This window comes from Thunnus thynnus, chromosome 8 (genome assembly GCF_963924715.1).
Source record: "Thunnus thynnus chromosome 8, fThuThy2.1, whole genome shotgun sequence".
Classification (NCBI taxonomy): domain Eukaryota; kingdom Metazoa; phylum Chordata; class Actinopteri; order Scombriformes; family Scombridae; genus Thunnus; species Thunnus thynnus.
The window spans coordinates 12,101,551-12,126,047 of NC_089524.1; the positions used below are offsets into that span (position 1 = coordinate 12,101,551).

The 24,497-nt window shown below is 35.5% G+C and overlaps 1 protein-coding gene and 1 long non-coding RNA gene across 2 annotated transcripts in view; both read left to right on the forward strand.

The window, feature by feature from the left end:
- The window catches only part of LOC137187561 (receptor-type tyrosine-protein phosphatase C-like), a 104,667-nt gene that overhangs the window by 43,713 nt on the left and 36,457 nt on the right, over nucleotides 1–24,497 (forward strand). The window contains exon 5 of the mRNA XM_067596535.1: nucleotides 8,078–8,317. Coding sequence (XP_067452636.1) covers nucleotides 8,078–8,317 — 240 coding nt within the window. The remainder of the gene's footprint in view (nucleotides 1–8,077; nucleotides 8,318–24,497) is intronic.
- LOC137187563 (uncharacterized) lies at nucleotides 19,308–20,283 on the forward strand. Its single transcript, XR_010929236.1, has 3 exons — nucleotides 19,308–19,541; nucleotides 19,824–19,855; nucleotides 20,166–20,283. It is a non-coding gene; the product is annotated as an uncharacterized lncRNA (long non-coding RNA).

Consider the following 24,497-nt stretch of genomic DNA (forward strand, 5'->3'; position numbering starts at 1 on the left):
AATTATATGCATTTCTCTGAAGCCAAACTTCACTATGTATCTTCTCCTCAGGGATGTGTATGAAGATGTGATGACAACAGCCAGTGAGTAAACTTTAACTGTCCTGTTCTTCCTACATTAGTCTTAGAGTAGGTAGCAAACAGCAATTACTTTCAGCAGCTGCAAATGACCGATGTTTTTTTAGCTGTTAGGTTATGGTTAGGTTAGGTTAGGTCACTTGTTAATGGTAGGAAGATCATCAGGAATTCTGTATTGTGTACAGTATTACAATAGCTTTTAATATAACTTGTAGTTTTAAAGTCACTTAGACAAACCTTTTTATGTAGTAAGTCTGAAGTGTACTGCAGTTTGACAAGTACCCACACTAAGTTGCAGTATTTCCTCTTTTTCTTATTTTCTATTGTAGTTTATGTTAATGCACCTCAATGCATCAGAAAGAAAGAAGATGAACGCAGGCCTGACAGAGCAGCCTACCAAATCATCATTTACTCTTACTGAGTTCTTCAGTAAGTTCAACCGTCAGCTTGTTAACCTGTGAACAATGGCACTCAGTGCGCTTAGAATTGATAATGGCTTGCTTAACTCTGTTTTGTCCTCACTTTGTTGAATTATACAGATATGTTTTATTGTTTTAATGTGCATTTTGCAACAACTGGAACAGTCCTATTCTCATTGACATTTTAATCCCATCAAATTTGGGCAAGCTAAGACTAATAAAATCATATTACGTGAAGTATTAGATCCTGACCATACATAGGCATCTGTGATCATCTCTTTGATCATTATTGTCTTGTAACAGCTTCAATGTGCTATGCTAAAGTCAAAACTGGATCAAGCATTTGCTATTAACATTACCAGTATTTGACTAGCAGAATACGCAAGTATTATAAAATCACACTTTTAAATCTACCTGTATAGCATGGCTTTTACATTATTTTAACTTGTACTTTATTTTCTGTTTTATTTCTTTTGTGATCATGTTGCCTGTTAATATTTCAATGAAGAGTTTTACACATGCTAATCAACGCCACCTAAAGAAAAGTTAAGTAAAAGCAGCAGCATGTAGATTTCACCTCCAGACAATTATTGTTACAGGTGGAGTTTGCAGGTGTATGTTGTGGTTTATGTTATGTCTTTTTTTTTAACCATGTTTTGTATGTGTGAGCTATAACATTTTATGTTTGTATGACCCTTATGAACCAATATAATAAAAATTGATGAAAATGGACCATGGTATCACACTAGCCTCTGCTGAATACTAAATGATGAAAAATAATTTAGCTTGTAACTGTAAAACAAAATTTTATAATTTGTTTCACATCTATAACCTGGGCTCAATGTGCAGTCTTCTCATGCACTTGACCACCAGACAAGTGAGGCCAAGTTTTAACTGTCTGGAGGAATACTGATTTGTTCAGAGTTTACTATTATAACAATAAACAATAAATATGGTTTTTCCCCCAGTGACACCCAAGAACACTGTTTATTCTTTATAGTCATTGGTATCCCCATAATTAACAGTTACACAGTCATTTGTTTAATGGTGCAGTCAGGCAGTCCTTGTTGGCTTGTAAAGTAAGGAAATGTCAGATGACAATATCGTATATTGTGTTCAGATGGACATCTCTGTATGTCAACGAGTGGTCTTGTTATTAGTCTGGATTACGTTCTTGGTAAAAAAAAAAAAAAAAGTGAAAGCGTGAACTGGTAGTTTACAGGTTAAGATGCATGCTAGATAACCGCAACATCTGTGGTTTGATTCTGGCAGCAGATCGATGTGTGTCACCTCCCCATCCCCCCCCCCCCCCCCCCCCCCATTCCCTGTCTGCTCTCGACTGTTGCTATAATAAAGGCTTAAAAATGCTCTCTAAAATATTTAAAAAGAGAAATGCGTGACAAAAAAATGGAAGTTATATACTTACCATTAAGCTGTACCATACATTCCACTTTTGCTGAAATTCAAGTAGTGTTAAACTTGTTTAACACTGGTATTTACAACTTTGCAAAGAGGCACAAACACAGCCTGGCTTTCGAAAGTGGCTTCTTCTCTACAAAAGACACAACTGGTCTGAAGCTGCAGGTCTGAAACTGCTGCGGTGTCTCTTGTGTGTTTCTTGTGCCTCACACAAATGTTACCACGTGTGTGTTCTTTTGTATGAAAGTATTTCTTGGCAAAGCAAGTGATGCCCTATAGGATACGTGTACAATAAAAACACGTTGTGTCTCAGATTTGTTTGAATAACTGGATGGGATGTGCAAATTACCCATTAAAAGCAGGTAAGAGCTCCAAGCACATGTCAAAAAGAAATTTGAAAGCTTTATTGCATTTAGTTAGCATACAAGGCAAATGGTGATTTTACATGAAATGTTCAGAACAACCAAACTGCCAATACAATAAATACCAATTGCCTATAGTGCCTACTAATTTCACTTTTAGGAAAACCCCTGGACTCTTCAATAACAACTTCAGAGGGCCTTTGGAAAAGACTGAAAGAATTAGACACAGCAGGTCAGTGGTTCTCAAAGTGGGGTCCAAGGACCCCCAGGGGTCCTTGAGAGGGTTCCAGGGGGCCCCCGGCAAAAACTGGGAATCATTTATTTTCAAAATAATTCCATCCATAAGTAACATAATGACAGAATATATGACTATTTTGGTCATGGGTTTCATACACTTTCTGTAGTAAAACATCTAAAAGCAAAAATCTAATCAGATGGGGGTCTGTGGTCTAATTTGTGTCAGTTTAGGGATTCTTGATGTTAAAAGGTTTGAGAACCACTGCAGTAGAGCACTGTGATTTGTTGGATGAAGACAAAGAACAATCATATAAAGGAATGGCCATACTGTATTCCTTAGCAGTGTATATGTTAAACAACCCTTTAGTGAGGAATTAAACAACAACCTGGATCGCCTTTTCTGTACATAAACAGAAAACGTAACCATTCATTGCCGTGCTCAATGTACAAATCTATGTTCAGGAAATTCAATCTGACTTTGCACTGCATATTACATGTTTTTAATCAACAAGTTCTTCTGCTTTGCCAATAAGGGACTGGTCACCAATAGCAATATACTTGAAAGAGGAATGGTCAAGAGTAATAAGTATGGGAGTAACAAATGTAACAGTTTAAGTACATACAAACTGCATTTTATAAATGCACCAGGTTGTGAATATTGCTGATTTTTTTTTGTTTCTTTGTGTGTTTTTTCTTTCTGTATTTGTGTTTGCTCTTGTGTCGTGGTTTTTGGTATGTCTTGTCTTAATTGTAGGTCTTCGTACAGTATTATGTTGTTATTGTTGAAACTTAATAAAAATAAATAAATAAATAATAATAAAAAAAATAAATACATAAAAAAAGGAGTAATAAGCAATAAATAGGAGTTATACTGTAGGCCTATTGTTCTTGTATGGTCATTGGAAATATTGCAAATTTAACAAAATAGAATATTAAAGTAATTTTGTAAAAGTTCCTCATTAAAAGAAAACAATGTTTAATGATTTTTGAGTAAACCCTAAATATATTTAGTTAAAGATTTAAAATGAATGAAACAATGACAGGGATGCAGAAAAAGTACCCCTGGTTTGTTTGTACTGGTACTGAAAAGAAGGCGACTTCGCTGTGAGAATCAGCTTTCCGCAGTTGTAAGGTAAGCAATTTACTTAAGTTTCTGTGCGATGATTGTAGTCTAGTTTTGAAAGGGGGAAACAACACATGATTTCCTGTTTATGGTTTATCGTTGCGGCTGTGTGCGTGTTGCTGCAACCAGGTGCACCTAATGATCTGGGTCTCCCACCCAAGCAGACATTCACACATTGTAACTCCTAGATATGGCGGGTCTCTGTAGTATCAAGATCCTGCTCCTCTGGGCTGCGATCATTGGTGCGGCTGACTGTAAGTAACTTTATTTATTATTTCAAATAAAATATAAGGTGCTGAAAGATAGGATAGATAAAGTAGTATTAGTAACAGTTGTTTTCTTCTAAGGTGTTGTAAAAGTGACTCTAAAATTATTCATATACATTAATGCTTTTTATTTAAGTGTGTTTTCTTGTTCTCCCAAATCCACAATGGGAACATATTTTTTCAACAGAGTATCTGTTTTATCATTACATATTTACAATATACAAAGCATATTTATTTTGGTGTTTAGCATTGGATTTCTCTCACTTTGTAAGAAATGCAATCGATGTAGACCTTGGTAACTGTTGAAGACTCACCAGCCTTTAATAAATGCACTGACCCATTAAATTAGAAGTCATGAGCCTGGACATTAGCCTACACTTAGACTTGAATTTTAAATCCCACATAAAGAAGGTGACCAAAGGAGCTTTCCTTCATTAAGAAATATTGTAAAGGTACGGCCGTTCCTATCCAAACAAGATGCCGAAAAACTTGTTCATGGGTTTACTTCAAGTAGATTAGACTATTGTAATGCTCTTTTGACCGGTCCTCCAAAACAATCCATTGATAAACTTCAATTAAATCAGAACTCTGCTGCCGGGCTTTTAACTAGAACAAGAAAGAGAGAACATATCACCCCAGTTTATGCTAACCTGCGCTGGTTCCCAGTGTCTTTTAGGATTGATTTTAAAGTTCTTTTACTTGTTTACAGGGCTCTTAATGGTTTGGGATCGGCCTACGTTACTAATTCTTTGTCATTTTATAATCCTTCAAGGCTTCTTAGATTCTCTGCTGCCATTTTTTTAAAAATACAAACGATCACACAAATAAGAAAATCAGCAGCTCAGCTTTTTTAACTTTGCACCAAAACTATGTAACTTTTTACTTTTTGCGTTATGCTATTTCATCTCTTCATTACCACAGCAATGCCAAAGCCAGCATGTGCCGCAAAATGTCATGAAATGATCATGCTGTTGTCAGATGGAAACAGTGTGCTCTGAGTCACAGAAATATGTTTTCACACTCTTCTTAAAGTTTGTTTAACATTTAAATTGAATAATATAGATTTAGAGTGTTGTATTTGGGGGTCTAAATTGTAATTACCTGGATATTCATATGAACAGCTGCCTCACACCAAAAACAGTTCCTATCCTCAACAAGCTAAACAAAGAATGGCTACAGAATCAACAGGTCAAAATCATGTTGAATTATTGCCATGAAATGTAAAGTATATTTAAGTAGGCAAAAGTACCAGTTCAGCAATGTAGAAAGTCTCCATTACAAGTAAAAGCTCTGCATGAAAAATCCTATGTAAGTAAAAGTACTCTTTTGCTGCTACTAATATTAGCAGCAAAAGATACTTAAAGTATCAAAGTAAAAGTACTCATTTCATCTCTCTGACTGATATATTTTTATATATGACATTATTAGATTATTAATACTGAAGCATCAGTGTGTAAGCAGCATGTTACTGTTGTAGCTGCTGGAGCAAGTTTCAGCTACTTTATTCACAGTTGGCTGTGTGTGTGTGTGTGTGATGGGTCGTCCCGTGGTAGTGATAGTAGATCGCTACAGCTAGTTTAGTCCAGTGGTTCCGAACTTAAGGTGGCCTGACCAAATAACTACATGGTAAACAGATCAAAACTATATTGAATTATATATATTAAACATGTAATTTGCAATTTAGTTTGAGAAGAAAGTTTTGTTAAGTACTATTCAAGACCTACATTTATGCAACTAATTTGCAATAGCTATTTTCATTCACTAGTAACATTCAGTGCCGATGCATGAAGTAGTGTGATGTTCATATAGTGCAAAGAAAAGATCTTTCAAATCTTAATTTATTTCTTGGAATTTTCCCAATTTCTTTCTGTCCTAATTTAACCAGTTAAACTTTGACCTTCAAATTATGGGATGGTCCCAGTGATCATACAGCACATAATGTTTCTGCACATTATATTTAGTCATATTGCTTCATTCTGTATTCATTCATGATATTGAAATATATTCATGTTTTTTCTTTCTGTCTAATTTGTCTGAACACCTGCAAAACAAGTTATGAACAAAGTCAGATTTCTGATTTCTGAACTGATGATGAGATTTGCTCTGTTCATTCTCTTTGTCAAGATATACTGTAAGAAAGAAGAAACATTCCAACAATAGAATGTCTCATTGCATTCTCCGTGTATGGAGACAAAAAAAAAATCTTGATCAATGTTTCTTATCATGTTGATGTGTTTTGAATGTTTAGTTTGGATAATTTGAATTACGTGATTCAAGGATCCGAGAATTTAGTTTGTAATAATATCTACATGTATTTATTTTTGTTTTTGGGCAAACCCTCACTCAAACAAAGATAGTGTGGAGAATTTAAACACAAAATTAAATTTTTTAAAAAGTTTGGATTTTAAACAGTCACACTCATCAAGGTTGATAATAGCAGCTTTCTCCCTCACAGTAGGTTACTGGTAGTGATAGTAAGGAGGCAATTTGAACATGATATTGTCTGGAAGGTATTATTTGGTGCTTCTGGTTTTATGGAATGAAATGTGAGAGTTTATTATATAGTTTTCACAGTTTTCACAAGCAGGCCAAAAAATTTTTCATTAAGTTGAATAGGTCACAATTTTCCCATTGTTGGTAAACTGAGACTTCATCAGCTCTATCTAGAGTAATATGTACACTTCTGGCAGTCTCAAGTGTACTCTATAAAGCATCTAAGCTACCTATGATACTGTGCATCTTGTTTGCACCTTTATCAATATAATGAGTCTCTGAGATCAATCAAACAAATGAAGCGTTCCTTCTGGTGTCCATCTCAGATCACCTATTAGGGGAGGGGACCAATGCTACTGTAGATGACAGCAAAAGCAGAAGTTCAACCAGGAGAGACCAACGTGATTGTTTGTTTGTTTTTTTTTAAATAACTAATACACAACCAATTGCTATTTCCACTATTCTAGCTTTATAGTCCTACTCAGCTCTGTCTTACAGAGCTCACAGCTGCCCACACTCCGTCACTCACCTTGTCAACCCTTTTCTCAAACGCCTCAATTCAGACACCCATTTCAATTACTGCATCTGGTAATCTGGTTGTTTAACCTCAGCTTTGCCACATTAGCATTGCATTTGGCATGATATTTTCCTGAAATGGAAGTTATGATTCATGTCAGGTAAGGCTGTTGCAAAATAGAGTATTTCTGCCAGAATGTGACCTCCATGATCTCCGTCCTCCAGCCATTATCAATCCTGGAGGCACCTCAAATGAGACCACACCCACAACCACTTCAACCAGCAACCAAACAGTCTCTCAGGCAATCAGCACTCTAACTCAGACCTCACCTCCAGTCACCCAGTCCAACACCACAGTGACTCCTACCACCAAAGATTGGAATTTTCTCATTTATATAGGATTGTAATAAGATTGTGTTGTGCATACACTTGCACTGTGGATGAAAGGGTTGCAAATACTCTATAAGCTAAAGGGGCATGCTTAACCTTTAGTGTGCTTTGGAATTATTTGAAATTACTTGTGTTGTTTAACTAAATGTTAATATTTTTTGTATTTTTTAATTTCATGTGAATGTGTCCTCCACGCCCTGCACCAGCCCCTCCACCTCCCCAGTGTGAGTATCACTTTAAAAGATAATCCATCTAATGTTGTTTTAATGTTTGTATTTCTCTCTTACTTTACAATGAATATGTTGAAAGTGGAGTGTACAGAATGATGCTCGGCATACACAGGAACATTTTCCGCTATATGAACAAGGTTAAAATAAATGGCAGGTGGTTCATCTTACTAACAGGTTTTACTGTGTATTGTTTGTGCAGGTTCTTACACTGTTACACCTATCAAGTTTGGCTTCCAGATCAAGTTCATAAACTCTCCCCCTGGCAACTACACCGTAAATGTTAAAGAAGAAGGCCGAGTCAATGTTCAGCACTTCGATCAAAGCTCACCGTATATCAGACACCTGAAGCCCTGTACTGTCTACGAGCATAATGTGACATTTGACCATGCTGGCACAAAAATACTCTGTGACCACAGTGATAATAAAACTACAGTGACGACAATGGAAATGAGTGAGTAAAAATAATTCATACCATTGTAATGTATTTTTCTTTTAACTGAAATGAGTGAAAATGGGAGAGACATTTGTGCACTTCTGTATTTCAGCTGAAGGTGACATTAAACTTGACAACTGCACCCCTGGATATCTTTGTTACAAGAGTGACTGGAACATCAGCTCTGTGCAAATAACAGCAAATAATCTTACAGCCAAGCGATGCCCAAGTGACGATAAAACGTTCTGTATCAGACTTGATTACAATGACATTTGCACAGATTTGACTACAACCGTCACTCCAGAAAACTGTGTGAACTCTTCCTTTAACCACATCCAACACATCAGTGCTGGTATGTATAATACAGTCTACATGTATTTTTAAATGCATGTTATGTAGACCTCCTTTCATCATGTTTTATATGTGCTTTTTTCTCTTTTTCAGCTGAATTTTTAAATCCAAGTGAAATAAATCAGATTCCTCCCACTGAACTTCCTGCAAAAATAGAAGCAAATTTACCTCCAAACTGCATCGATCTCACCATTGATTACATTTGTTCTGGTAAGTGGTCAGACTGAAAGTAGAGAGACTTTGTTTGTCAGCAACATTATAAATGGATTTACATGGATAAAGATGGTGATTCAAATCTGCATTTCCATTGTTTCGTACTCATAGTGTAAAAGAGATGAAGATGTAAAGTGGAGTAATTTTTGCAGGAGTAGAAAAACATATTTTTCTAATAACTGTAGTGACATAAATTGTGTCTTCTGGTATGTGAGGAAGGTGTTGGTGAGGTATTGCTTTGTGAGCTCTGTGAATCAGTTTTGAATAGAATATTGGTTTTTGCTTTGAATGTCTAAATCTAAACTGTTTAAAACTGATCTTAAATTCTGAGGTACAGATATTAGTTGATGGAGAAATGTTTTCACCCTTCTGTCTCCTCAGATTCTTACAATAAGACCATGAATGTGTCTGAGCTGGAGCCTTTCACAGACTACACCTGTACTGGTCAGATCAAGGAAAATGATGTCACCATAAAAAACGCAACTGCTATCCAGTTCAAGATTGACTGTGGTATGTTGTTGCAATGATAGCTTGTAATCTAAGATACTAAAGACCAGATTACTCAGTTCAGTGTTAAAGATGTGTGATGTGTTTCAACAGATCTTGAAATAACTCCACAAAGCAGCTCAACCAATACCTCCATTGAGTTGAGCTGGACAACAACCAGTCAGCACTGTCCAGAGGTCCCCAAACTTGATGGGCTTTCATACGACTGCAGTTGTCATCCTGTGGGTTCAACATCGGACAGGAAACATGCAAAACGTAAGTAAAATTTTAAAAACCTTTTCCATTTTAGTTCAATGTACATTTTGGAGTCTTGCAGATTAACTTGCTGGTCAGTTTATATGACAAGTGAGATATACAATGAAGACATTTAAAACTTCTGTTGGCCTCAAGTATATCATTTTTTCTTCTGTGCTCACATTTTAGTACATTGAGGGATAATAGGTGTAAATAAGCTGAGATGAAACGACAAGTCACACTTTGGTATAAGTTATTAATAAAAAATAAAATCCATTAAATATGATACAGAAATAATATTGAGATGAAAGAGTTTAATTATCTTTTTTCCATAGAACAACATGATGAGAAATTGTGATTACAGCTTAAATTGTTGCCCTTCATATGATTTGCTGGTTATTTATTTGAAATAGTTTTTAGAAAGTTTTATATTAGTTGATTCTCTGTCTGTCAGCCATGTAGTACATAGTGTATACAAAAGTGTTACCTTGCAGGACCAGTCAGTGATCTACAGTCACAGTGACACATTGATGATTTAGATATCAATGATCTTGTCAGTTAATAGTAACTCAATAAATGTTTCTTAACAATAGGTTCAGTCTTTTTACATCTCTTTATATGTTCCTGTTGTTATTAAATCGGACACCAAAAGCAGCTAATGAAAACTAAACTGTTACAGCTACAGTTAACAAACAGAAACCAGGAGGAACATGTCATTTTTCTGGACTGAAACCATACACCGATTACACCTGTGAAGTTCAACCCATCTACAACAACAAGAATGTTCCCCAATCAACTAAAGTTACAGAGAAAACTGAGCCTGGAGGTAAGTAAACGGCACACTGTCTTTGGAAAATATTACAGTCAACACTTATATAAAGTTATATCTAATTCAAAAGGGCTAAAAAGGCTATTTATTATATAATGTTCATAGTTGAATATTAAGTTAAGATGACCACGAGCCAGTAAAAGTAACAGTTTTAACAACAGCACTGAAACTGTGAATATTTGGGGAGAAAACTGACATCACGTATTGAACTACAGCTACATTAAATTATGCTTAATACGGTTTCTAAATGAATCATGTCAATTTTGGACATTAACTCAACACAAGATTTACTGTAATGAATTATTTAGTTATTTAAGAAAAGGATAGTAATCATAATTATAAATGCAATTTATCTTACTTTTTTATCATAATAATAATGATAATTAGGAATGATGTACTTTATATCATTACTTGTCCTGTTTTATTTTAATTAAATGGTGATAAATATTGATAATCAGACAACATCTCATTCCCTTATAGCAATATCAATACTAATAATAATACCAATATATAGTATACTGTATATTATATAAGAAAATGTATTTTATGCATCACACACACATCCAAACCATTATAATTAACTTTATAATGTAGCTCCAATCATAACTGAAATAGGAGCCATGTACAAAACATGTATCATGAATACACAGTAATTATAGACCTCAAATTCCAACAACAAACAACAACAATGGTTATTCTCTGTGTTTTTTCACAGTGACTCAGTGAGCAGAAATCTAAAAGCTTTAGTTAGTCCTGAGCTGTTTATAAATGAAGCACAGGTGCTGTGGTTTACAATAGTAATTATAAACTTTTTTTAGTGTTAAATTATAATCAAATGATTGATTTAAAAAAAAAACTCAAAGTAAAATATAAAAATCATGCATTTGCCAAATAGTAATATGTTCCCTTGTATTGTCTTTCCATAGACAATATTTAATTAATTCAATTAATTTAAATGAAGTAATCAATACATTTCAAAATGGAGCCAAAAACTTAACTTAAAGGCTTTTAAAATGTACTTATTATTCCATTTACTTATGTGTGGATGACACTGCACAGGTAGTTCTGGATATAATATGTTAAATCTAGGTGATCTAAGTACCACTGAGCCTTACAGTTGTACCAACTACTAACAGGCCACAACATATATTGAATACCTTTGTTTGCCAACGAATAAGAAAGGATGCAGGCCTTACCTTGCTTCCTGCAGCATCAACTCTTTGGACTGGGTGTTTAGGGTCGGGCCTGGTGTCCTCCAACTGTGCCCTGAGCTCAGCATTGGCTTCATGGATAACCCAAAATATGTAAATGATGAGGGCTGTCATTCACTGTATATCATGGTTTCAACAATAGAGTTCCTTCCTATCAGCAGCACGCTAACCTTCATGTGTTTATTTCTCCTTCCTCCTCCTCTCTCTGTCTTCTCTACTTTTCCTCACTTTTTGGCTTCTGCCCTCTGACAGGCTCATATTAAGACTCACCTTCCTCACGTTCGACAACCAATCAGTAGGATAAATGACAACCTGTGATGGTGACAGTCTGACAACCCCACTGAGTTTCAGGCACTCTGATTAGCCAGACTCCTAACACAGCTCCGGCCAACACATAACAGCTGTGTGGGATAAATGGAATAACAAAAAGCAAAATTTTGAAAGCTGTTTTAAAATAATTTCGCAATTCCATTTCAAAATTCAGTTATTAATTAATCGTTTAAAGGAAATACTGATGCCCAAGATAATCAACACAGTAACACTAATGAGCTTAATCAGTGTTAAAACTGCTGGTATTTTAAACTCAACAATCACTTAAACTGTGAATAAGCATAAAGTGTTGCATCTAAAGGAAAATATGTTGGTTTTTTTCACTCTCTTACAGTACCAGACGATTTTTTCAAGTTTGACATAAGTTATCCAGAGCATAATAGGATTGAAGTAATCTGTGGTGTGAAATTCTTCCATGGGCCTAAGAAGCAATGCAATGCAACTCTTAGATATAATGGTGTCATTCAGAAGCCGAAGCCACCAAAAACGGACTGTCATTTTACATTTGAAGATCTAAGCTACTTAACGACCTACGACGTGGAGGTTTGTATAATCCTACTTTTCATTTAACAGTGTTTATTCCTCATACTTATATGAGTTCCATAATTCCTAAGTTAAAGGGATGCTCTGTCTTTTCAGGTGGTTGCTTTCAACGGACACCATTACAGTAAAACCAAGACAGAAAGAGTTAGCACACTCTGTACGTGTGGTCTTAATTAATGCCATAAATTGCTCAGATAAAACATATCTGCATAAATGCCACCCCTTTGATTTTTTTTTTTTTTTTGTCATAACCATCATTTTGCAGACAATGACAAAGCTCTCATTGGCTTTCTGGTCTTCCTCATCATCCCCACATCTGTGGTTGTGTTTTGGGGCATCCACACGATCTACATGATAAAGAAATTCAGAAATTCCCAGTAAGGATAATTTTGCATCTTATCTCCTGCATCAGTGTGACTGTAACGTTGCCTCTGGCCAGTTTTACAGTTGTAATGAGTTTTAATTTCCTGTAAAGGAGAGTTATTGTTGTTCCAGCTGAACTCAATTCTTTAATCACATTGATAAAGACAGAGGTGAAAAAATGAAATAAATGGTTTACTTATTCTATATGTTGCAACATGAATATGCACAATATACAGCAGGATACAAAATTGTATGCATTTCTCTGAAGCTAAACTTCATTATGTATTTTCTCCTCAGGGATGTGTGTGAAGATGTGATGACAACAGCCAGTGAGTAAACTTTAGCTGTCCTGTTGTTCCTACATTAGTCTTAGAGTAGGTAGCAAACAGCAATTACTTTCAGCAGCTGCAAATGACTGATGTTTTTTTAGCTGTTAGGTTATGGTTAGGTTAGGTCACTTGTTAATGGTAGGAAGATCATCAGGAATTCTGCATTGTGTACAGTATTACAATAGCTTTTAATATAACTTGTAGTTTTAAAGTCACTTAGACAAAACCTTTTTATGTAGTAAGTATGAAGTGCACTGCAGTTTGACCAGTACCTACACTAAGTTACAATATTTCCTCTTTTTCTTATTTTCTATTGTAGTTTATGTTAATGTACCTCAATGGCATCAGAAAGAAAGAAGATGAACGCAGGCGTGACAGAGCAGCCTACCAAATCATCATTTACTCTTACTGAGTTCTTCAGTAAGTTCAACCGTCAGCTTGTTAACCTGTGAACAATGGCACTCAGTGCGCTTAGAATTGATACTGGCTTGCTTAACTCTGTTTTGTCCTCACTTTGTTGAATTATACATTATATGTTTTATTGGTTTAATGTGCATTTTGCAACAACTGGAACAGTCCTATTCTCATTGACATTTTAATCCCATCAAATTTGGGCAAGCTAAGACTAATAAAATCATATTACGTGAAGTATTAGATCCTGACCATAAATAGGCATCTGTGATCATCTCTTTGATCATTCATGTCTTGTAAGAGCTTCAATGTGCTATGCTAAAGTCAAAACTGGATCAAGCATTTGCTATTAACATTACCAGTGTTTGACTGGCAGAATACGCAAGTATTATAAAATCACACTTTTAAATCTACCTGTATAGCATGGCTTTTACATTATTTTAACTTGTACTTTATTTTCTGTTGTATTTCTGTTGTGATCATGTTGCCTGTTAATATTTCAATGAAGAGTTTTACACATGCTAATCAACGCCACCTAAAGAAAAGTAAAGTAAAAGCAGCAGCATGTAGATTTCACCTCCAGACAATTATTGTTACAGGTGGAGTTTGCAGGTGTATGTTGTGGTTTATGTTATGTCTTTTTTTTTAACCATGTTTTGTATGTGTGAGCTATAACATTTTATGTTTGTATGACCCTTATGAACCAATATAATATAAATTGATGAAAATGGACCATGGTATCACACTAGCCTCTGCTGAATACTAAATGATGAAAAATAATTTAGCTTGTAACTGTAAAACAAAATTTTATAATTTGTTTCACATCTATAACCTGGGCTCAATGTGCAGTCTTCTCATGCACTTGACCACCAGACAAGTGAGGCCAAGTTTTAACTGTCTGGAGGAATACTGATTTGTTCAGAGTTTACTATTATAACAATAAATATGTAGGTTTTCCCCCCAATGACACCCAAGAACACTGTTTATTCTTTATAGTCATTGGTATCCCCATAATTAACAGTTATGCAGTCATTTGTTTAATGGTGCAGTCAGGCAGTCCTTATTGGCTTGTAAAGTAAGGAAATATCAGATGACAATATCATATTTATGAGGTATTTGTGTTCAGATGGACATCTCTGTATGTCAATGAGTGTTCTTGTTATTAGTTAGGATTACGTTCTTGGTAAAAAAAAAAAAAAAAAAAAAGTGAAAGCGTGAACTGGTAGTTTACAGGTTAAGATACATGCTAGATAACCGCCACATCTGTGGTTTGATTCTGGCAGCAGCTTGATGTGTGTCACCTCCCCATCTCTCCCCCCCTCACTCCATGTCTGCTCTCGACTGTTGCTATAATAAAGGCTTAAAAATGCCCTCTAAAATATTTAAAAAGAGAAATGTGTGACAAAATAATGGAAGTTATATACTTACCATTAACCTGTACCAAACATTCCACCTTTGCTGAAATTCAAGTAGTGTGAAACTCATTTAACACTGGTATTTACAACTTTGCAAAGAGGCACAAACACAGCCTGGCTTTCGAAAGTGGCTTGTTCTTTACAAAAGACACAAGTGGTCTGAAGCTGCAGGTCTGAAACTGCTGCGGTGTCTCTTGTGTGTTTCTTGTGCCTCACACAAATGTTACCACGTGTGTGTTCTTTTGTATTACTGTATTTCTTGGCAAAGCAAGTGATGCCCTGTAGGATACGTGTACAATAAAAACACATTGTGTCTCAGATTTGTTTGAATAACTGGATGGGAGATGCAAATTACCCATTAAAAGCAGGTAAGAGCTCCAAGCACATGTCAAAAAGAAATTTGAAAGCTTTATTGCATTTAGTTAGCATACAAGGCAAATGGTGATTTTACATGAAATGTTCAGAACAACCAAACTGCCAATACAATAAATACCAATTGCCTATAGTGCCTACTAATTTTACTTTTAGGAAAACCCCTGGACTCTTCAATAACAACTTCAGAGGGCCTTTGGAAAAGTAAACTGAAAGAATTAGACACAGTAGGTCAGTGGTTCTCAAAGTGGGGTCCAAGGACCCCCAGGGGTCCTTGAGAGGGTTCCAGGGGGTCCCCGGCAAAAAATGGGAATCATTTATTTTCAAAATAATTCCATCCATAAGTAACATAATGACAGAATATATTTACTATTTTGGTCATGGGTTTCATACACTTTCTGTAATAAAACATCTAAAAGCAAAAATCTAATCAGATGGGGGTCTGTGGTCTAATTTGTGTCAGTTTAGGGGTTCTTGATGTGAAAAGGTTTGAGAACCACTGCAGTAGAGCACTGTGATTTGTTGGATGAAGACAAAGAACAATCATATAAAGGAATGGCCATACTGTATTCCTTAACAGTGTATATGCTAAATAACCCCTTAGTGAGGAAATAAACAACAACCTGGATCGCCTTTTCTGTACATAAACAGAAAACGTAACCATTCATTGCCGTGCTCAATGTACAAATCTATGTTCAGGAAATTCAATCTGACTTTGCACTGCATATTACATGTTTTTAATCAACAAGTTCTTCTGCTTTGCCAATAAGGGACTGGTCACCAATAGCAATATACTTGAAAGAGGAATGGTCAAGAGTAATAAGTATGGGAGTAACCAGTATAACAGTTTAAGTACATACAAACTGCATTTTATAAATGCACCAGGTTGTGAATATTGCTGATTTTTCTTTGTTTCTTTGTGTGTTTTTTCTTTCTGTATTTGTGTTTGCTCTTGTGTCGTGGTTTTTCAGTATGTCTTGTCTTAATTGTAGGTCTTCGTACAGTATTATGTTGTTATTGTTGAAACTTAATAAAAATAAATAAATAAATAATAATAATAAAAATAAATAAATAAAAAAATGAGTAATAAGCAATAAATCTTTTTAGGAGTTATACTGTAGGCCTATATGTTCTTATATGGTCATTGGAAATATTGCAAATTTAACAAAAGAGAATATTAAAGTAATTTTATAAAAGTTCCTCATTAAAAGAAAACAATGTTTAATGATTTTTGAGTAAACCCTATTTATTTAAAGATTTAAAATGAATGAAACAATGACAGGGATGCAGAAAAAGTACCCCTGGTGTGTTTGTACTGGTACTGAAAAGAAGGCGACTTCGCTGTGAGAATCAACTTTCCGCAGTTGTAAGGTAAGCAATTTATTTAAGTTTCTGTGCGATGATTGTAGTCTAGTTTTGAAAGGGGGAAACAACACATGATTTCCTGTTTATGGTTTATCATTGCGGCTGTGTGCGTGTTGCTGCAACCAGGTGCACCTAATGATCTGGGTCCCCCACCCAAACAGACATTCACACATTGTAACTCCGAGATATGGCGGGTTTCTGTAGTATCAAGATCCTGCTCCTCTGGGCTGCGATCATTGGTGTGGCTGACTGTAAGTAACTTTATTTATTATTTCAAATAAAATATAAGGTGCTGAAAGATAGGATAGATAAAGTAGTATTAGTAACAGAACACATGCCTTTTGTATTCTTCTAAGGTATTGTAAAAGTGTCTCTAAAATTATTCATATACATTAATGCTTTTTATTTAAGTGCATTTTCTTGTTCTCCCAAATTCACAGTATGAATACATTTTTTCAACAGAGTATCTGTTTTATCATTACATATTTATAATATGTTAAGCACATTTATTTTGGTGTTTAGCATTGGATTTCTCACTTTGTAAGGAATGCAATCGATGTAGACCTTGGTAACTGTTGAAGACTCACCAGCCTTTAATAAATGCACTGACCCATTAAATTAGAAGTCATGAGCCTGGACATTAGCCTACACTTAGACTTGAATTTTAAATCCCACATAAAGAAGGTGACCAAAGGAGCTTTCTTTCATTAAGAAATATTGTGAAGGTACGGCCTTTCCTATCCAAACAAGACGCCGAAAAACTTGTTCATGGGTTTATTTCAAGTAGATTAGACTACTGTAATGCTCTTTTGACCGGTCCTCCAAAACAATCCATTGATAAACTTCAATTAAATCAGAACTCTGCTACCGGGCTTTTATCTAAAACAAGAAAGAGAGAACATATCACCCCAGTTTATGCTAACCTGCGCTGGTTCCCAGTGTTCTTTTATTTGTTTACAGGGCTCTTAATGGTTTGGGATCGGCCTACCTTACTAATTCTTTGTTGTTTTATAATCCTTCAAGACTTCTTAGATTCTCTGCTGCTGTTTTTTAAAAAATACAAAAGATCACACAAATAAGAAAATTAACAGCTCAGCTTTTTTTAACTTTGCACCAAAACTATGTAATTCCCTGCCAAAGGATATAAGAGATGCAAACTCTGTGAAATGTTTTAAATGACGATTGAAAACGTATTTACTCAACACTGCTTTTAAATAACTGTGACTCTTCTTTATTTTATTCTTATCTTTTACATATTTTATTGTTCATATGATTTCCTTTGTTTTATTTCTATCGTTCATATATTCTATTGTACTAAGCATACTTGTTCTTGCTATTTGCTGCCTCTTTTGTTTGCTATTCATTTGATTGATTGGTTTTATCGCACAGTATTTACATTTCTTTATTTTCTTGTTTCTTCACTCTATTGTAAAGCAATTTGAGCTACACCCCCTGTACTGTATTATTATCATTATTATTAACATTATGTTATTAAACATTGTTAAACTTAAAAAAAAAAAAAAAATTATGAAGGAACCAAAAATTACTGCACACTGTTGATCGCTTGTTCTCACTTTATTTATTTATGTATCGGCCCTCAGAACCTCATCGGGAAATGTTGATGATGGAGTTTTTAGTCACAGTTTATAATCCAATGCACCTGCCCAAAAAAAACTTTTCTCGAGTGCAAGAGTTATGTGTTACCTATAAGTTTTGGGTTTTTTTTCAACAATCAACAGACATCAGACTAGAACTGCAAAAGTAGCTGGGTTAATGACCATTACTGAAGTCATCTAATTAAGTTGTCAGTCCTGCTTTTTATGCCCAAACAGGTTTAATAAAACATAACAAATGCAATAATAATTTATACTTTTCTCTTTTGTAATTCCAAGTTAACCATGTTATTTAATATATTACATTTAATTGTTTTCGTGATGTTTATAATTCTACATTCTAATAACTCAATTAATCTGCTCACTTTTTGCTTTATACTGTTTCATTGTCACAGCAACGCCAAAGCCAGTATGTACCGCAAAATGTCCCCTGTGATCGCACATAATGTTTCTGCACATTATATTTAGTTATATTGCTTCATTCTGTATTCATTCAAATGGAAAAAATAGAAAAAAAAACCCTACGGTATGCTTGTTTCTTTGGTGCGAACCTTATCCTCTGTCCTGTACCTCATACACCTCCACTGATATCACTGCAAAGCTACAGCAAGTTTAGATGGAAATGGATGTTTTAATAAAACAAACCTTGTTTGTGATGTGTGTATATTTATGTTATTCTTCATAGTATTAATATACACCCCTTCATTACAAGTGTGTAAATATCTAATCTCTTTGGTTATTCCAGGTCAATATCCAGCAGGTGAGTGACCACAAATACATTTTCCTAACATATAACATTCAGTTGTAATTCTTATGTTTATAATGTTACTTCTACCATCAGCTGTGCTTTACCATGTGCCATACCTTCACCTCAGCCTCCTTTTACCTCAAGCTCACTTTTCACTGTCTCATGTCTTCATGTTCATAGTAGCACCAAAGCTATGAGGGGCCATTAGGGACATTATTTAGAATTTCCATGCATATACATGTACTTTTCATCTCACATACACATATGAAACCAAAATCATTCACATAGTACACTGAAAACAACACACATATACAAATGAAATGCTTTTACATACACAACTGAAACACTCTCACACAAACAACTGAAAAATTATACGCTTACATACACAACTGAAACCCTCTCATTAAAACTACTGAAAAGCTTTCACACATTATGGTAAAATGTGCTCATATACAGTTAAAATGGTCTCATATAGTATTGTGAAATCCTTTTATATAAACTATTGAAAAGTGTTAACAGTTACTACTGAAAATACTAACCATACATGTCAATTTCTGCAAATTTTAATCTTTGATATAAATGCCACCCCTTTGATATTTTTTTGTCATAACCATCATTTTGCAGACAGTCAAAAAGCTCTCATTTGCTTTCTGGTCCTCACCATCATCCTCATCATCCTCACATCTGTGGCTGTGCTTTGGGTTGTCTACGATATCCACATGATGAAGCGCAGAAATTCCCAGTAAGGATCATTTTGCATCTTATCTCCTGCATCAGTGTGACTGTAACGTTGCCTTCGGCCAGTTTTACAGTTGTAATGAGTTTTAATTTCCTGTAGAGGAGAGTTATTGTTGTTCCAGCTGAACTCAATTCTTTAATCACATTGATAAAGACAGAGGTGAAAAATGAAATATATGGTTTACCCATTCTGTATGTAGCAACATGAATATGCACTATATACAGCAGGATACAAAATCATATGCATTTCTCTGAAGCCAAACTTCATTACGTATTTTCTCCTCAGGGATGTGAAAGAAGATGTGATGACAACAGCCAGTGAGTAAACTTTAGCTGTCCTCTTCTTCCTACATTAGTCTTAGAGTAGGTAGCAAACAGCAATTACTTTCAGCAGCTGCAAATGACTGATGTTTTCTCAGCTGTTAGGTTATTAGGTCACTTGTTAATGATAGGAAGATCATCAGAAATTCTGTATTGTGTACAGAATTAAAATAGCTTTTTATATTACATGTAGTTTTAAAGTCACTTAGAGAAACCTTTTTATGTAGTAAGTACGAAGTGCACTGCAGTTTGACCAGTACCCACACTAAGTTGCAGTATTTCCTGTTTTTCTTATTTTCTGTTGTAGTTTATGCTAATGTACCTCAATGCATCAGAAAGAAAGAAGATGAAGGCAGGCCTGACAGAGCAGCCTACCAAACCATCATTTACTCTTACTGTGTTCTTCAGTAAGTTCAACAGTCAGCTTGTTAACCTGTAAACAATGGCACTCAGTGCGCTTAGAATTGATAATGGCTTGCTTAACTCTGTTTTGTCCTCACTTTGTTGAATTACACAGATATTTTTTATTGTTTTAATGTGCATTTTGCAACAACTGGAACAGTCCTATTCTCATTGACATTTTAATCCCATCAAATTTGGGCAAGCTAAGGCTAATAAAATCATATTACATGAAGTATTAGATCCTGACCATACATAGGCATCTGTGATCATCTCTTTGATCATTAATGTCTTGTAACAGCTTCAATGTGCTATGCTAAAGTCAAAACTGGATCAAGCATTTGCTATTAACATTACCAGTGTTTGACTGGCAGAATACACAAGTATTATAAAATCACACTTTTAAACCACCTGTATAGCATGGCTTTTACATTATTTTAACTTGTATGTTATTTTCTGTTTTATTTCTGTTGTGATCATGTTGCCTATTAATATTTCAATGAAGAGTTTTACACATGCTAATCAACGCCACCTAAAGAAAAGTAAAGTAAAAGCAGCAGCATGTAGATTTCACCTCCAGACAATTATTGTTACAGGTGGAGTTTGCAGGTGTATGTTGTGGTTTATGTTATGTCTTTTTTTTTTTTTTAACCATGTTTTGTATGTGTGAGCTATAACATTTTATGTTTGTATGACCCTTATGAACCAATATAATAAAAATTGATGAAAATGGACCATGGTATCACATCAGCCTCTGCTGGATACTAAATGATGAAAAATAATTTAGTTTGTAACTGTAAAACAAAATTTTATCATTTGTTTCATATCTATAACCTGGGCTCAATGTGCAGTCTTCTCATGCACTTGACCACCAGACAAGTGAGGCCAAGTTTGAACTGTCTGGAGGAATACTGATTTGTTCAGAGTTTACTATTATAACAATAAACAATAAATATGTAGGATTTCCCCCCCAATGACACCCAAGCACACGGTTTATTCTTTTTAGTCATTGGTATCCTCATAATTAATAGTTATGCAGTCATTTGTTTAATGGTGCAGTCAGGCAGTCCTTATTGGCTTGTAAAGTAAGGAAATGTCAGATGACAATATCATATTTATGAGGTATTTGTGTTCAGATGGACATCTCTGTATGCCCCCCCCCCCCCCATTCCCTGTCTGCTCTCGACTGTTGCTATAATAAAGGCTTAAAAATGCCCTCTAAAATATTTAAAAAGAGAAATGCGTGACAAAAAAATGGAAGTTATATACTTACCATTAAGATGTACCAAACATTCCACCTTTGCTGAAATTCAAGTAGTGTTAAACTTGTTCAACACTGGTATTTACAACTTTGCAAAGAGCCACAAACACAGCCTGGCTTACGAAAGTGGCTTCTTCTCTACAAAAGACACAACTGGTCTGAAGCTGCAGGTCTGAAACTGCTATGATGTCTCTTGTGTGTTTCTTGTGCCTCACACAAATGTTACCACGTGTGTGTTCTTTTGTATTAAAGTATTTCTTGGCAAAGTGATGCCCTGCAGGATACGTGTACAATAAAAAGACATTGTGTCTCAGATTTGTTTGAATAATTGGATGGGAGATGCAAATTACCCATTAAAAGCAGGTAAGAGCTCCAAGCACATGTCAAAAAGAAATTTGAAAGCTTTATTGCATTTAGTTAGCATACAAGGCAAATGGTGATTTTACATGAAATGTTCAGAACAACCAAACTGCCAATACAATAAATACCAATTGCCTATAGTGCCCTACTAATTTCACTTTTAGAAAAACCCCTGGACTCTTCAATAACAACTTCAGAGGGCCTTTGGAAAAGTAAACTGAAAGAATTAGACACAGTAGGTCAGTAGTTATCAAAGTGGGGTCCAAGAACCCCCAGGGGTCCTTGAGAGGGTTGCAGGGGGTCCCCGGCAAAAATGGGAATCATTTATTTTCAAAATAATTCCATCCATAAGTAACATAATGACAGAATATATTTACTATTTTGGTCATGGGTTTCATACACTTTCTGTAATAAAACATCTAAAAGCAAAAATCTATTCAGATGGGGGTCTGTGGTCTAATTTGTGTCAGTTTAGGGATTCTTGATGTGAAAAGGTTTGAGAACCACTGCAGTAGAGCACTGTGATTTGTTGGATGAAGACAAAGAACAATCATATAAAGGAATGGCCATACTGTATTCCTTAGCAGTGTATATGTTAAACAACCCCTTAGTGAGGAATTAAAGAACAACCTGGATCGCCTTTTCTGTACATAAACAGAAAACTTAACCATTCATTGCCATGCTCAATGTACAAATCTATGTTCAGGAAATTCAATCTGACTTTGCACTGCATATTACATGTTTTTAATCAACAAGTTCTTAACCAACAAGGGGAAAAAGCTAGATATATGCAAGACAATACATTCCTTTCAACTACAATGTCTTCTGACATCTTCTGATGACAAACCTCCCACAACTATTAAACATCTATAACATCTTTGCTGGGAGGTTAGAACTGACAATGGTGATTTGACATTGTGAAAGAGATCAATGTAAACTTATTTTTAAATTCAGTACAAAAGCATCACTTGCTTTAGTTATATATTCTTGAAAGTACATTTGAAACTTCAGAGGTTATTTGCCCCTAAACACTGGAGAATCTATTTTTGGTATTTTGCTGTTAAATACTACCAATTTCTTGAGGGACAAAAATAAATTACCTAAAAAAATATTTAATAGTAATAGCTCCTAGTGAAGTCCTACCATCGAGTTCTTGCTTCAGTTTGTTTTGTAGTGGTGCTGGAACCCACCTGGGAGCATGGACGACTGGCTGTACATATTTTAGTTGTATCTTGTACGTGAATGGTAAGACCATGGATGTCTTAAGAGAACTGGATACAGCGTTGGAGGAGGCGCCCCGTTCTTTCTTTTGAAAGTTGCTACAGTTTTTTCCGCATTGCTTCTGCATCTGTGGGGCCCATACAGCAAGCGGACCAGTGACTTTCGCCGGCTGAGCCAGCTACTTCTGGTTTAGCCCTCCAGTTAACTTGAATGGGGACAAAACAATTCATTCGTGTGGCTCTTATAGACTTTCAAAATGTTATCGGACTGAATAGATCAAATTCTGATAGTGAGACAAGTCATTTCGCATGGGTTGTGACGCTCAAAAAAAATTATCCGTTCATTTACAGACAACTCTATCACAATGTAAGTCTATGGGAAAAAGTCTTTTTAGGCCCAATAGCATCACGTGACGTAATTACACAGTTTGGCCACTATGTCAAATTGGCTTCACATCCCGGCACTGGATAAGACACCAAACCCTTTGAAGTTGCCTGGATACTGATCCACTACTGACTCTACGCTGTTCTATGCATTGGCATTGATGCGGTACACCCTCTTGACTTGGCCTAAATTCACGTAGCAGTGAGTCATCTCCCTCTGGAACTACTACAAACATGAGATGGTGTTCTTTTCCTTTTACTCTCACTTTGTGTCTGCATATGCCTTTGGTGTTGATGAGCCGTCCATTGCAGAATTTGAGCAGAACAGAATTTGGATGAATGCGTGGCTTTACCTTCATGGCTCTGATGTCGAGCTAATTTGTCAAATTGGCCTTTGCTCCTGTGTCCAGCTTGAGAAGAAGGACAGCTCCATTTATATACAATGGAACTGTCCACTTGTCCTGCTCAACTCTGTTCACACTTGTCTTCCTGTGCTACCATGCCCACGAAGAATAAATCACAGAGAGCAGTTTCTACCACGGTGTACACATGTTCACCTCGGCTTTGTTTCCCCTTGGACAAGCATTGCTTTACGTACTGATTCTGTCCTTAACAGTTGTTGCAGACTTTTCCGTAGGCGGGGCATTATTTTGGTGCCTCAGAAACACCAAGCGGCAAACACTTGGGCTAACATACTTTACTACTTACTTTAGTGAAATTATGCCAACACAGCCTGTGTCGTTATCAAGTAATATTAAACTTACTGAAATATTGCGACTATAGTCTGACTCATTGCGATTCTCAGAGCTGGGGAGAGCAGCAGGTAAGCCAACTGTCAATCAACACCCACATAACAGACATCAAAGCTAGTGTACGTCTTCAAATCTTATTAATGGCACAATAATTTCCAAAAGGACCACCAGCACACTTATTAAAGGGCCAGAATTTAGTGATTGAGACCATTAATAAGAAAAGTTGATGCTTTTTGAATGGGAACCGGCTCGGCCAGCAGAAG